Source organism: Drosophila navojoa, chromosome 3 (assembly GCF_054131105.1).
Source record: "Drosophila navojoa isolate 15081-1374.11 chromosome 3, UAZ_NAV_1.0, whole genome shotgun sequence".
NCBI lineage: Eukaryota > Metazoa > Arthropoda > Insecta > Diptera > Drosophilidae > Drosophila > Drosophila navojoa.
Window position 1 is genome coordinate 7195551 of NC_142891.1, and position 15778 is coordinate 7211328.

The window sequence follows — 15778 nt, forward strand, 5'->3', positions numbered from 1 at the left end:
GAAACCCTCAATCCCAGATTCCTACATATGTGGACCTATTCCACGTTCAGCATCGGCTAAAGTTACATTAGCCAGTGCTATTATAATTATTCAAAGTTAATTAAAGTGTCACATAATTATTTGCCTTCTCCCTCTTTGTCTCGCTCCCTCTCACTTTTTTTCTAGCACTTGCATTGCCAGCGACAAATTGTTGCATATTCATATGGTTTAAGTTTAATTGAATTTGCATGCGATTTAATGCCAGCGTGACAGCTTATTAAATACAATTTCAATTTAAATTGGAATTTTAATTTAAGCTGATTATAAACACAATTATTTTTTTTATTGCGCTGCCAATTGGTTAAAGCTAATGGCTAATTGTTTCAGCATTTCGCATGTGTCACAGCTATTTCAGTTACCAAACAGTTGGGCAAGCCATCAATTTATTGAAGTAACTACATATGATTCGGTTTACATTTCTATAGAGACTATTTTAATATGAATACAAGAAATTTCAACTATTTCAATTAAACTTTGCCAGCTAAGTATGAATATATTCGCTTTATACACTGTACGTTGATTGCACGCAGTAGAACGTTCTATAAATATTGTCAATTAATTGAGTTTGCTATTTGTTCTATTGAACTCTAGACAAAAGTTAATCAGTTAATTGCTTGAATTTAAGCCTTCTCGATAACTCGAGAAATTTAGCTTCGTTCGAATGCATTTATCCACTTGGAAACTTAGAAGAATAGACAGCTTAGCTTAAAATTTGTTCAAGTATATAAAAATGTCGCTAGCATATGTTTATATATACAGAAAAAGTTTTCAACAATTTTAAATGTTTTAGCTATGATTAAAATTTGTTTTTAATAATTATTATTGGCAATGTAAATTGTTAAAAATTAAAAAAAAAAAATGTTTAGAGGTGAATAAAGAACCACAGTTGTGAAAAACTTATTCTAACGATTCACCAAAAAAACCCTTCTTCTAGCTTCGCTTGCTGTATAATAATCGCACTTGGCTTGTTTACTTCACTTGGTTCGTCTCTCGAGTGATGGGAAAGAGAGATATAAAGATAGACGAACCTGGAGCACCCACTGTCAATCAGTTTGTTTTTGTTGGTCTCTCCCACGCCTGTCCATCTGTCCATCTATCTATGTCTTTATATATATACGGCATTTCTTGTGGTTTCACGTTTTCTCAATTTTCAGTCATTAATTTTACAATTTCCATGCAGCTTTTGTAATTGATGTTTTCGTTTTTATTACCATTTGTTGTCGTTGCTGTCGTTGTTGTTGTTGTTGTTGCAGCCATTTTGCCATTTTTGCGGTTTCCCTGGCTCGCTCACCACACACGCCCCTATTTGTTTTCAATTAGTCGAATCGAAAGTGAAAACATGAAAGTGTGAGTACAAATTGATTTGCCAAGCAAAAGCCACACTGATTAGAGCACTCAGCATTCAGCATGATTAGCTCTAATGATTCGCCTCAGAGTGAGGCTTTATGCAACCGACTCTGACGCAGAGGCTGACTCCGACTCCGACTCCGACTATGACTCCGACTCCGACTCTGACGCCGACTGCGACTCTTCAGTTCAATTACAGCGGCGACAACTGCCCGCATCAGTTGACAAAAAATTGTGTTGAAAGCTCCCAGCACAGCAGGCAGGCCATCAAATTTAGAACATATTGAGCAAATGAGGCATTTAATTGAGTCTACACTATACGAAAATGTTTTCAAATTTGAAATAGAATTTTGTTGAATATATGAGAGGAAATAATAGCGAAGTTAATTAAAAGACGTGTTTTAATTATTATGAGTATTATCATTTTATTAAAGTACTAAGTATGATATATTAAATTATTATTTATAAATATTAAAACTATTTTATAATCATATTTATTTAAGATAGATTATATTTACTTTATAAAGTCATATTTGAAATAAATGCACTTGCGAAATACTTTTTAAATAATTAATGTTATTATCATTATATTTAATTAATAATTATGCACAGTCATTTCAGTTTAATTATATAAAATTATAATAATAATAATCTTTTTATTATATAATATTAATTGAAATAAATGAACAAAGAAATATATCTTAAATTACGAATATTATATATATTTACTATTTCAATTAAAATATATTATATCGAAATAAATTAAAATATTTCTCTTATTCTTTATAGTTTATATTTATATTATTTATACTACTATTTTATTATTTATACACAAAAACTGATTGCGAAAAATCTAAAATTATGTATGCGTGTGATAGGCCCTAAGTTTGGCAGTTGTGCTACTGGGAACCAATTCATAAAATTGGCCAAATGCTGCAGGCCTAACGCCCGCTTGAGAAATGATTTAACTGTTTTTCGGCCATAAACAAGCGGCTTTCGACTGCAGCATTAATGTAGACCACATGTTGTTGTTTTATATCATTATATATATATATATATATATATATATATATATATATAAATATAGATATATACATATATATTTTTTTTTATAGGCATTAACACTGATTGGCTGTAATTAATGTTCGGCATTGTTTTTTTTTACATTTTTTTTTTATTATATTTTTATTATTGTTATAATTGTCTCATTTATTTTTTGTAATATTGTATAATTGAACGGAATTATTGCGTTTGCTTTAATTATGGCGCGTTTGATGTTTTTATTTGATTTTGGCGTTGGCAATAAAATTGCCAACCACAAATAATAATATCCAACGACTCTAAATTTATTTCGATTTAGTTGTTGTCGGTTTATCAACTCATAATAAAAACATATTTATGCATTTACGGTTTGCATTGCGCAATTAGTTGGTGCCTAATTAAATTGAACTGTAATTTGTGGTTTGGCAAATTAGGATGTTGTGGAGCGTAAGAGATTATGTAAATAAATTTTTAGAAACATACACATATATGTATATATAACCGTTTATAAATATTTGATATGTTAGTGTTTTATAGAGTTCGAAGATAATTTATATGTTTACTCTCTTCTATACCCTCCGTTGGGAATAGAACTCTGGCGTGATGGTTTTACTTACGGTTTTTGTAACGAGCGGAATGAGACGCGGAGGAGCGAGACAGCCCTCTACCAACTACAGATCATTTATTTTCCTATATATAGATGTTCCATATAGTTGCAAAATAAATATATACTTATACATATATATGTTATTTTTAGCCACGATAGAGTTTTTCATGGCATTTAAAACTATTATAAAATACGATCCATAGCAAATCAAGCGATTTGTGTTCTTAGCTGTTGCTAAAAGATTACCATTACAAATTTCAAATATCAAATAGCATTCAAATTCCAAATACCACAACAATGAGAACTCTTTTGCTACCAGGTAATACAGAAATTGTTCATTTACTCATATCCAAATACAAAAAAAAAGTTTTCTCTTTATTTTTCTTCTAATCTCTGTAGTTTTGCTTGGAATAATTCAGCTAACGGCTTCAGATCGCTCTTGGCTGCGCCTGCCAGGATTTGGTCTAATTGTATAGAGTTTTCTTACTTCCGAATAAATGCCTACTTTAAAATATATCTGAGCATTGCAAGAAATGCGTATTCCTTTACGATTTATGTGGGAAAATAATAAAAGTGCTAATTCGTGTTCTGATAAGCTTAAGATTTAGTGCAGATGTATGTAAAAATAAATGGGCTAGGCATCTATATGAAAGGTTTATACTCTTGCGAATATGCATATCAATCGAATTAGCTACTGTTTTCTATAGACAGATTTAGATATGTGAGTGGAAAATAATCTTAAGCACATCATAAAAACTCTTTCTTTATTGTATACATATATATTTATATATATTATTTTCATATAGGCCCATGGATCGAACTAGTTTTGCATACTCAATGACCTTTCATATACAGATTAAGTTATTTGACTTTAGCAATTTGTTGGCATGTTCTCACAGACGTGTTAACATGCAAATTGATATGTGAGCAGTGACAATACATAAATCCATATTACTGATGGGCAAATTATAGTTGCGATCACACACATACTTATGTATACATATGTATATGTGGCCGACAAATAAAGACTAAATCGTTTTTTATTTGCCGAACGTGTTTAAATCACATCTGTTAATGATATGCTCCCAGACAGCGGATGAGCCCGGCCACGACTACCAACATGTCGTTGGCTCTGGCTCTGGCTCTGGCTCTGCCATTGATCAATGAATGTGGTCTATGGATATTCCCTTTGCCTCTCTTCAGCTGCCGCTGCCGTTGCTTCCGTCCTCTACATTGTCTTGTGGTTGAGTTTGGATTTTGTTTTTGTTTTCTTTTGTTTGGTTTGGTTTTTTCTTTCTTTGTCGCCTTCAAGTTTACAGAGATTGGTAACTTCATTCATAAAACTTGTTGTAGCTGTCGCTTCCTCTTTGTAAGTGATTTTTTTTTTGCCACCACCTCCCTGTGCGCTTTAGCATTTTGTTGCTCTTGCTTGGGGTATCTCAGGTTTCGCATCGTGGATCGATGAGAATCCGGGCTGACTGAAGAGCTATCTCGGATTTAGCTATTACTGCAACTGTTTACAATTAAAATATACTTTGCTTTCTGCTTAGAGTATTCAAGTTTCGACTTCATTTCGTAATCTTTCGCTCCTTTGTTTTTATACAAATCCGCTCAGGGGCTCGCTGTCTGGGAATAGCATGTGATTGCCATGCCCTAGTGAACATTGGAATTCGATATAAGCCCACTTTTCAGGGCAATTTTCAACCAAAAATTCTGCTGCATAATACTCCTCTATAGTAAGGAAACTGTTCAAGTTTCCAATTTAGAATTACTCTATAGCTTGGACCTAGATATATCAAACCAGTGCACTATAGAGTGCTATTAATAGAGGAGTATATCAACACTATAACCCAGTGTTGAACAACTTGTTTTCAAATGCAATTTATTTATTGCTCATGCTGATTCGAATACATAATTTATATACATATAAGCATATTAGGGTATATGTACATATATATATATATATATGTATATGTATGCATACATGTAGATATAAGTGTGTGTGCGCTTTAGCTTTGCATGTGGTAGTGTGCATTTACCTGAAGCTGCTTATTGCTCCTCTCCCTAGACAACTATGGCCTGCTGGTCGGCTGCACCATCGGCAGAGATTTCATCCATATTGGGAGCCGCATCTAGGGATGGAGCAGCTTCACCTTGATAGGCGGCGTTTCCTGGCGAATTGCTGTTGCTTGGACCTAAGCTCTTGACTGCGACTGGACCGCCATCCTTCACATTGTCATCTTGTAGAGTGACACGGTATAGTGGATCTTGGGTTTCAGCTGGGGTGCTCGAAAGCTCATCGTTGAGCACCAAAGCCGTTTGATTTGGCGCTGAATTGGGAGCTGGTGCCTTTGGATTTGGCACTGGATTGGGTGCTGCATTGGGCGCTGAATTGGGCGCTGAATTGGGCGCTGGATTGGCTCCTGGCTTGGAATTGGCAGCGGACGCTTCTGGAATCGCCGGCTGCACCGGTGTACCGTAAACGCTGTGCAACAGCGCAAGTGTTGCCACTATGAGAATCACCGAGACTGTTTTTAGTTTATTATACGTTTGGCTAGATCTATTTGTTACTTTACCGCATGCAAACAGAACAGCTGCTAGAAGTTTCATGTTCCTCCCACGAAATGTCTCTGACTGTTGCCCAGCATCGCTCCAATCGCTTTTATACAGGCAATCGGAGAGCCTTGGTACTGGCCCAAGTGCTCTGGCAATAATCAATTAGAGTTTATAGCCCGTCATAATTGCTGATAAGATGGCCACCGAATTGAGCCTTGCGAAAGTGCATTTGGCTATGCTCGACTTCAAAGTCATTTCAATTACCTTCGATTCTGATAAGAAACAGAAGCATGGAGGGCAAACTTAAGAGGAAAGCGAATTGCAACTCTTACACTCAAATGCAGGGAATGTATGTACATATATAGGAGAAGAGGCAGGCCGAAGTATACGCATGATGTGCATATATTAGCTGTATAAAATCTATTGATCAAGAATTGAGAACTCAAATAAATAAAATGCAGAGTTGTCTATACCAAATAATTATGTTTTATTAAATCTTGACAAAGAATTGGATGAATCGATGTCTCTCAAAATACAAATAAATAAAATACATATATTCCTCCATTACAATTTACAATTGAGTCATTGATAAAGAACTTGGTGAACTGGTCTAGCAGAAAATAAAAATAAATAAAACACATACATATAATCCTCTATACAAAATAATTACTCATTTACTGTTTTTTTTTTTTTTTTTTTTTTTTTTTTTTTTTTTTTTAAGTATAACTTGAATAATAATTGAATGAACCGATGCCTGAAAACATAAAAATTATATATATATTGAATTAGGTAGTCAGACATTTTAAATATATGTATATTGATTTTTAGCCTTTCAGATTTACCCTCATATATGTAATTAGGCTACAAATTTCCTACTGAAATCAAGAGAAAGTAATGTAGCATGTATGTGTATACAAAAAAAATCCTAGATTGAGCTTCCGATTTTTATTCAAATATCCTTTCCGCTAAGTAGAATTCATAGTTCCAGTAAAATTCGTCTGCAGCATATTTTGATCTTGGTTTTTATTTAATGCGTAAAACACTCATAATAAATTGTTTGCCCTCTAAATGTCGTCAGAGATCTTGTATGGAGGCTTGTGGGTTGTTGATTTATTCGCATTGGCCCATGGCTCTTGGGTGGCAATTTCATCGGCAGGTGAGGCCTGAACGAGATCATAAGCTGATAGCTGGCCGAGCAGCGCAACTTTATGGATGGAGAATGAGAGACAGGGCTTAGTACGATACTATTATATAAAGTAATTGGTGTAATTGAGTGCTCGTGGACTAACTTACTCAAACAAGCCAAGAGCAGCGATATGAGCTTCATTTCCGAACTGTAACTGAGTAGCAAATGCGTTTCGTATGTTTCTTTTGCACTTTATATGATATTTTCATAGCATTCTCAAGCCATAAAATCAATTGAAACACTTTACATTTTTATAGCAAACGGCTTTTATGGCGTCGTTTCTTGATGAGAAATGAACACACATTTTATTGGAAGAAATATTGATTATTAACTTGATGTTCATTTCGTATATCGTTAAACTAAAGTAAATAATTTTGTGAGATTTTGTATTTCTGCTATGCTATTAAGTTAAGCACCAATCAAAAATGATAAGATAAGATTAATTAAAGAAATGCATTTTCTTTGTTTAAATTTGTTTAATATAGTTTCTTTATTATGTATTCAGATGTATTGAAACATTTTTAGTAATTGTCGATAGTCATATAGATCCTAGACTCTCAGGAATCACTCCTCATGAAAGAATGCAGGATACCTGATTGAATGATGACTGGAAGAACTCAATAAGTGGGGCTTTCTAACAATATATTTTTCGTATAGTTGGCCATATCCCAATATTGTTAATTGATGTAAAATAGCCGATGGTAAGGGGCGCTCCTCATAAACTGGATATGCATTACCTTCTCCTCCTGTCTGCTGATTATTACCATTTACATCTATTGAAATTAATGGTTGTCCTTCAGTTGTGATTTCTATTGGGTGTTCAGCTTCTTCTGGTGGTTTCACTTCAGTAACATATGGTACTGCAGTTTCGTCTATTGTTGATTCTGTCCGGCTGGGTGCTTCTGATATTATATCTGTCCCTTCTGTAAATGCCTCTGTTGTTTCTGTCACCTCTGTAAATGGCTCTGTTAATAATTCCACTGTTGATTCTACATTAGTTGTTTCAGTTTTCGGCTCTTCTGTTACTTGCTGTCCTATATATATGGGTAATAACACGGGACTTACAATAGAAATGGGTAATACAACCGGATGTGGATTCAACTCGCGTGCTGGTGTAGGTCGGTTTAGTTTGTTGAAACGTTTAATTACCAAATTTACTTCTTTTCGAAGTATGTATAAGTTGGATCTCTCGAGCCAGGTCAACAAATCATAATACTTTTTATGGTACGCATCGAGATATAATTTTAGGCTCTTAAGACATTCTTTTAGAAACTCTGTCTCATCATATTTCAGCCCATCGTTCTCCCAAGAATTCTCTCTGTGATTTTCATATAATTTATATACCGATTCTAGGACACTTTTCAAGTACGGTTTCTTTCGGATGTTCCAGTAATAAGCTACCAGTGGTCCATATACATGAGCTTGACTTTGTTGTAGAAGTGGTGTTAAATTTGGGTACGGCTCAGGTGTGAATGCATTATGTGTTAATTGTTTTAGCAGAGACGTCAATAAGTTTCCCTGATACTCCCCGCTTGGCTTTAATTCACTCTGATGAGAAGTAGCTACGATGGCTTTATATAGCTGATGTATACCCTCTCGGATAGTATTGAAATTTCTTTCCTGTTGCTTATTCAAAGAATGTGGATTCCGTCGTGAATGAGCCTTGAGATATTTAGATAGTACAGAGAGGCTTTGCCTTAGCAACTCCGCTTCACTTTGTTTTTTTGGCCTTTTAAAGATTCTCTTATTATGGCGCTCTATTCCTTTCCATCGCCTCAAAATACCATATGGATCTGGGCAATCTCCTTCCTCTAGAAGCTCTAACAGTCTTTTTATATCTGTAGGATACGGGTATGGATACGGATATGGATATGAATTGTCATATCATTGTCATTATCGTCTGTATTGTTGCTTACCTTCAACTTTCCTATCGTCGATAAAAGCCAATCCGGAGGAATTATTAAAAGCCGAATCATACGATGACTTTTTCACAGAAACACTACCAGATGCGTCATTGGCAGAAAAAAACCCATAAACTAATTACAGTATTTTTAAGTATACATTGGGCTGGAATTATGCTGGAATTACTTCAAAGTACTTACAGAGGATTTGGAAGAGTAAGAACGTGCTGAGAAACATCGTTGCCGTTGTTTGAGATCAGACTCCGGTTATTTTAATTGGTATTCTTGGTTTTGTACCCTTCGCTGGATTAAAGCGTGTCTGTTTATATTTGCTATGAAAGGTCGATTTAATGGTTAGTTAATATTTGAGATGGATGTAATTAAATTAGTGAATTCGGTATGCTAACCCCATTCGTCATGTGTTTGCATATCTTATATAAGCTTTCGTATTCCCAAGTGTCCTTGAATGTCACGTTGAGTCACAAATGCTTCATTCTCTTCTGATCTCCAACATCACGCATTCGAGTCAATCGATTAAGCGATAGCCCACGAAAGCTACAGCTGAAGCATTAACTACATATGTGCATACATATGTATATCGATATTTCAAGTTTGTTTCTGAAAATATAGCATGCGGGGCATAGAACCTGAGATCAATGCGCATAATATATGTATATATCTCTGTTAATCGATTCTCATGAAATTGAAAAATTCCCCGATTGCGACTTAGATCTTAGAAACATTGGGTAGTCAGTCAGTATTACACTGTGCACAGTGTAAGGGCTTGGACTACCTCGCTACTGTTGTCTCTTAATTCTTAATCGATTGATGAGTAAATGATATTACTTATCAGAAAAGAATGAAGCCCCTGTGACTCAACGTGACATTCAAGGACACTTAGAAATATGAAAACTTATATAAGACATGCCAACACATGACGAATGTGGTTAGCATACCAAATTTACCATCTCAAATATCAACTAACCATCAAATCCACCTTCCATAGCAAATATAAACAGACACGCTTTAGTCGAGCGAAGGCAATAAAACAAGGAAGATCAGAAGGAATAACCAGAGTCCAATATCTAACTATGCCAACCATGTTTCTAAGCACGTTCCTACTCTTTCAAATCATCTTTAAGTTCTTTGAAGTAATTCCAACCCAATGTATTAACCTAATAAGTATCATCAAATGACTCGGCCTGAAACAAGTCTTCCGGATCGGCTGTGTTGGCCGCCAAGAAGGTTGAAGGTAAGCAAACAATGCAGACGACAATGTGCATTCATATCTATATCCGTATTCACAGGAATAGAAACAGATAGATCGGACGAGCTCCCTAGTCAGAGCGATGTTGAACTGTTAAACCTTCTAATAAAAGGAAGTTGCCTAGAATTCTTAGATGCATACCTTCTGCAAGGTATGTCCGATTCAAATCATACTGCGAATCAAGGATCGGCAGTGTTGATAAAGCAAAGCCAATCTGAACTATATAAATATCTCAAGGATCATCCAACATTATTTCAATAATTTGTAAGCTTACAAATACTCCATTGCTATATTTGCCACGCTCCTACGCTCCCAGGAAATTATTGTTGGGCGAGTATCAAAATGACATGAATGCAGCAACCGCTCAAGCAGTCCATGATTACTGAACTACTGAACATTAACTACAACAACAATAATAACGCACACATGGCAAGCATGGGCTGATGTGTGGGCTTACTATGAACTTAGTTGCTTCATAACTTTTCTTTTGGATGATTTGGCGACTCTAGCTCTAAAGATGTTGGAGATAATATTTAATTATTTATTTTCGAGTGGTTGATTTTAATGGTTTTAATCGATAAAAAACTAACGGCACAAGTTATCGATTTTTATACCCTGAAAATGGGAAATCGGGGTATAATGATTTTATAAAAGTATGTAACAGGCAGAGGGAGGCGTGCCAGACCCCGCCAATGTATTTTTTTATTAATAATTGCTCACGTGAAAACAGTTATTAAATGAAGTTTTCGACACTGCATGCTCAATGGTTTTTTCTATGTATAGGTGCATAAGGGTCCACGATCATGGGATATTGCCATGCGACATCAGTGAAGTCCAAAGGCCCTTCACTCCTTGGCCGGTCGCCGCCATTTAGTTCCTCAGGCGGACCGCCGGCGGAGCAAACAGCGTAAACTATTTCGAGCATTATTTATATTATTATGTGCAAAATACTTTTGGGTACTTACAGATGATTTGAAAGAGTAGGAACGTGCTTAGAAACATGGTTGCCATCGTTAGATATTGGACTCTGGTTATTCCTTCTGATCTTCCTTGTTTTATAGCCTTCGCTCGACTAAAGCGTGTCTGTTTATATTTGCTATGGAAGGTGGATTTGATGGTTAGTTGATATCTGAGATGGTCAATTTGGAATGCTAACCACATTCGTCATGTGTTGGCATGTCTTATATAAGTTTTCGTATTTCTAAGTGTCCTTGAATGTCACGTTCTTTTCTGATAACTAATATCATATACCCATCAATCGATTAAGAATTAAGAGACAACAGTAGCGAGGTAGTCCAAGCCCTTACACTGTGCACAGTGTAATACTGACTGACTACCCAATGTTTCTAAGATCTAAGTCGCAATCGGGGAATTTTTCAATTTCATGAGAATCGATTAACAGAGATATATACATATAATATGCGCATTGATCTCAGGTTCTATGCCCCGCATGTTATATTTTCAGAAACAAACAAACTTGAAATATCGATATACATATGTATGCACATATGTAGTTAATGCTTCAGGTGTAGCTTTCGTGGGTTATCGCTTAATCGATTGACTCGAATGCGTGATGTTGGAGATCAGAAGAGAATGAAGCATTTGTGACTCAACGTGACATTCAAGGACACTTGGGAATACGAAAGCTTATATAAGATATGCAAACACATGACGAATGGGGTTAGCATACCGAATTCACTAATTTAATTACATCCATCTCAAATATTAACTAACCATTAAATCGACCTTTCATAGCAAATATAAATAGACACGCTTTAGTCGAGTGAATGCTATAAAAGCGAAAAGATCAGAAGGAATAACCAGAGTCCAATTTCAATTTATGGCAACGATGTTTCTCAGAACGTTCTTACTTTTCCAAATCATCTGTAAGTACCTAAAAGTATTTTGGACATAATAGTCATATATTTACTTAATAATAATGCTCGAAATAGTTTACACTGTTTGCTCCGCCGATCTTTCTGGTGGTCGCGACGTGATACCTGAAGAGCCTGTCGGAGAACCGAAAGCACGTTCTTCGACTGACGAGCCCTTTGGCAGGACAGCACCGTATCTTAGGGATGATTGGGGAGCTCTTACAGAGCCTAGCAAATAATTTCTATCTAGAAAACGCCATGGAGCATGCAGTGCCGAAAACTTCATTTAATATGTAAATGTTTTCACGTTGGCAATTATTAATAAAAAAAATATACATTGGCTAAAGAGTTTTGTAAATAATAATATACATATATACGTAGCAGGTGGATAAGGTTCAATTAGACTTATAGACTTATATATATTCACAATTTTGCTATTTACATAAATGAAAATCAACATCTGAAATGCTGATCAATTCGTATTTCCGTTGCATTTCGATTTTCTACTTAAATGCAAATTAAATGAAAATCGAGACGCTTGCAATTGCTGGATTATAATACAATAATTGTTGTTGTTGATAATGTTTAGTAAACATGGGCTGCTTATGTAAGACATGCCAACACATGACGAATGTGGTTAGCATAGCAAATTTACCATCTCATATGTAGATCATCTAATCAGTTAATCCACCTTCCATAGCAAATATAAAGAAACACGCTTTAGTCGAGCGAAGGCTATAAAACCGAACAGATCAGAAGGAATAACTAGAGTCCAATTTCAATTAATGGCAACGATGAATATTCCTAATGTTCATGTGTGTGTGTAAATGTTTTGTAAATAATAATATATATACGTAGCAGGTGGATAAGGTTTAGTTACACTGAAAGCAACTTGCTGACACACATATCCCAAATTCGGACAGAGCAAGAGACAGAGAGAGAGAGAGAGAGAGAGAGAGAGAGAGAGAGAGAGAGAGAGAGAGAGAGAGAGAGAGAGAGAGAGAGAGAGAGAGAGAGAAAGAGTTAGCAGACTGAATGTTGCATGCGTATTATTTTGCTATACATAAATGAAAATCAACATCTGAAATGCAGATCAATTCGTTTTTCCAAATTAAACGAAAATCGACACGCTTGCAATTGCTGGAGTATTATAATTGTTGTTGTTTTTTTTTTATTTAGTTGTTGATGATGTTGAGTAAAAATGGGCTGCTTATATAAGACTTGCCAACACATGACGAATGTGGTTAGCATACCAAATTTACCATCTCAGATATCAACTAACCATCAAATCCACCTTCCATAGCAAATATAAACAGACACGCTTTAGTCGAGCGAAGGCTATAAAACAAGGAAGATCAGAAGGAATAACCACAGTCCAATATCTAACGATGGCAACCATGTTTCTAAGCACGTTCCTACTCTTTCAAATCATCTGTAAGTACCTAAAAGTATTTTGCACATAATAATAAAAATAATGCTCGAAATAGTTTACGCTGTTTGCTCCGCCGGCGGTCCGCCTGAGGAACTAAATGACGGCGACCGGCCAAGGAGTGAAGGGCCTTTGGACAAGACTTGGACTGAGATCCCATGGCTATATCCCAATAAAAGGATCGTGGACCCTTATTAACCTCGTCGCAACTAGAACACGCCATTGAGCATGTAGTGTCAAAAACTTCATTTAATAACTGATTTCACAATTCGCAATTATTAATAAAAAAAAACATTGGCTAAAGAGTTCTTTCAGATCTTCCGGCATTCACGGGCATAGCTTTTAGTTTCTACTCGGGCTAATTCGAGATAATTAACCTCAGAGAATATTTACAATCATAAAAGTTCTTACTTTTTCTTTATACCTCATTCGATAGAAATCTAAGAGGCAATAATAGCTCTGCTAATAGCAGAGTATCTCCTAGTCGAGCACAACCAACAGGAAGATGCCTTTATAAGACAGCAGCAGTTATTTGAATTGTGCCAGGTATAACCCAGCTCTCACAACTTCTGCATGAGTTTTCTCTCTTTGCGTCAAGTGCTTTTGATCGAAAGTCTATTATCTAATTTTTTGCTCCTTATCGTAGCGATTTCTCATGCCCAGCTCCGCTCTGCTCCTCGCCCCACCCCGTCGCATTACGCAGATCTCGAATTGGAATAGTCATTTAATGTAGATTTATTGTGCAGCCAGGTGGGTGACTGAGCCTAGTCGAGCTGTCGAGTCTGAATCGAGAATCGAATGTGAAGGCGACGCATTGTTGTCAACTCTATAAATCAAGCCGCATGAAAGTGAAAGCCCTAGGCAGTTGCTTAAGGTCGCGTTGCGTTGCCTCTGACTTGGCTAGCTAGTGAAATATGTTGTTATTCTTGGCTCGAACGGGCTCAAACAAAAGCTATAAACAGTACGCACAATGAATCTGGTCCAACAATTTATCATCTTAGTTATGCAATTTGTAGACAGGTAGCAGAAAATGGCAGAGAAACACGAAAGAGCAAAGATCTCAATCAGAATGTTAACAAAGCAAATGGACGCACAGTGAAGCCTCACTTAAGTGAGATGTTCTATTAATTATATGAAGTTTTTATTACTTGCTATGTTCTTTCTTTTCTATCTTTCTCTCTCTCTATATCAACTATATTATATATATACTTTAATCCATTTCTATGTTTCTCTTAATTTTTTATATCTGTTTCCTTAATACTCTCTGTCTCTCTCTCTCTCTCTCCTTCTCTTCCTCCCGCTCTCTTCTACTCCCTGTAGACCCACACTATTTCTGCTTTCTCTTTCTCTCAGTCTGTCTTTTGTCCTCCTGTGCTCCCTCTCCCCTCTATTTCACTCAATTTCATCCTCTCTCTCTCCCTCTGTTTCACATTATCCATTTCTCTTCCTAAGCTACATTTATTTAGTTTCTATCAAATCTAAAGCTCACCTGAGATTTAATTGATTCACATACATATATATAATAATCTATAATCTATATGTCTCTCTCGCTCCCTCTCTTCATCCATGATCATATAGACTTGCACGGCAATTTATATATGTCAGAGCGATATAAACTACAAAGCATGCGCTCAATAAGCAGCTCTCAAGGTCATTTCAGCTGAAATCGTTGGGAACTTTTGGCATCTTTTGTTATATGCGTAGCGAAATCTAAGAAATCTTTATGAGCACTAAAGATCGCATGCAAATTATGAATCGCGTCATTTCCACTAATTCTATTGTGTCGGGGCCTCAAGTCGTGCTTTGTATGTGTATGAAATAAATAAAAATGTTACCTGATAAACGCAGATGATGCGAAGGCCGCCGCTGCTAATCCAGCTGGCAGCCAAAGTCGCAGTCGCAGTCGCAGTCGCAGTCGCAGTCGCAGTCGCCGTTGCCGTTGGGGCTCCGCTTGACCCGCCCTTCCGCCCTAAAGGCTGGCCAAAAGCAGACGCTGACAGCGGATATGAGCAAGACGAGAGCCAGAGCTGGCACCTGTTAGCTCAAGCTGCAGCTCAAGCTGTTGTTGTTGTTGTTGTTACCGTTCAGCTGCTCAAGTTTAGAGTTTTTTTTTTTTTGTGTGTGGCTTAATGACTTTTGCGGCACAGCTCGTGGCACTTGCCACCTGAGAGGTCGCAATCGGAAGTTCATGTTTATGATACGCTGCGCCAACGTCCAGCCATCCATCCGTCCGTCCGTCCATTCGTCCGTCGTTCCATCCGTTCTCGGCGTGCTCTCCATAGTAAGTCACCAGCTGGCAGGAGTCCACAGCTTTCGTCTTGTACTAAATTTCAGTTAAAGATACGAGCAAGATGGGGAGCCAACGTTTGCCCCTAAGCAGAGCCATCGTAGGTGTGATAAGACTTGCCATAAATACTGATAGCCGTGCATAAATCAATATATCTTGCGGCTAAGGGTAGAGATGCACTACAGTATGTATGTAAGTGCTATGTGCTTAAAATAGTAGTATAATACACAGTTTAATGCTGGTA

The 15778-nt window shown here is 36.5% G+C and overlaps 2 protein-coding genes and 5 long non-coding RNA genes across 8 annotated transcripts; 3 read left to right on the forward strand and 4 right to left on the reverse strand.

The window, feature by feature from the left end:
* Nucleotides 1–3220: 3220 nt before the first annotated feature.
* On the forward strand, nt 3221–4131 carry LOC149091658 (uncharacterized). The gene is made up of 3 exons (XR_016196546.1): nt 3221–3353; nt 3434–3755; nt 3841–4131. It is a non-coding gene; the product is annotated as an uncharacterized LOC149091658 (long non-coding RNA).
* A 768-nt stretch (nt 4132–4899) lies between these two features.
* Nucleotides 4900–5746, reverse strand: LOC115564669 (uncharacterized). Its single transcript, XM_030389244.2, has 2 exons — nt 5611–5746; nt 4900–5544 (listed from the first exon to the last, which is right to left on the reverse strand). Exons 1-2 carry the CDS (start codon nt 5642–5644, stop codon nt 5099–5101), a joined length of 480 nt encoding a protein of 159 aa, XP_030245104.1. The 5' UTR covers nt 5645–5746; the 3' UTR covers nt 4900–5098.
* Nucleotides 5747–6596: 850 nt separating this feature from the next.
* Nucleotides 6597–7009, reverse strand: LOC149091659 (uncharacterized). Its single transcript, XR_016196563.1, has 2 exons — nt 6884–7009; nt 6597–6794 (listed from the first exon to the last, which is right to left on the reverse strand). It is a non-coding gene; the product is annotated as an uncharacterized LOC149091659 (long non-coding RNA).
* Nucleotides 7010–7232: 223 nt separating this feature from the next.
* On the reverse strand, nt 7233–9014 carry LOC115564670 (uncharacterized). Its single transcript, XM_089257834.1, has 3 exons — nt 8879–9014; nt 8693–8812; nt 7233–8614 (listed from the first exon to the last, which is right to left on the reverse strand). Exons 1-3 carry the CDS (start codon nt 8913–8915, stop codon nt 7341–7343), a joined length of 1431 nt encoding a protein of 476 aa, XP_089113960.1. The 5' UTR covers nt 8916–9014; the 3' UTR covers nt 7233–7340.
* Nucleotides 9015–10602: 1588 nt separating this feature from the next.
* Nucleotides 10603–11085, reverse strand: LOC149091660 (uncharacterized). The gene is made up of 2 exons (XR_016196474.1): nt 10910–11085; nt 10603–10856 (listed from the first exon to the last, which is right to left on the reverse strand). It is a non-coding gene; the product is annotated as an uncharacterized LOC149091660 (long non-coding RNA).
* A 428-nt stretch (nt 11086–11513) lies between these two features.
* Nucleotides 11514–12164, forward strand: LOC149091661 (uncharacterized). Its single transcript, XR_016196532.1, has 2 exons — nt 11514–11830; nt 11897–12164. It is a non-coding gene; the product is annotated as an uncharacterized LOC149091661 (long non-coding RNA).
* A 450-nt stretch (nt 12165–12614) lies between these two features.
* On the forward strand, nt 12615–13539 carry LOC149091662 (uncharacterized). 2 transcript variants are annotated; one of them, XR_016196604.1, is made up of 3 exons: nt 12615–12633; nt 13122–13252; nt 13306–13539. It is a non-coding gene; the product is annotated as an uncharacterized LOC149091662 (long non-coding RNA). The 2 variants fall into 2 exon arrangements; XR_016196605.1 differs by lacking the exon at nt 12615–12633 and adding an exon at nt 13043–13061.
* Nucleotides 13540–15778: the final 2239 nt, after the last annotated feature.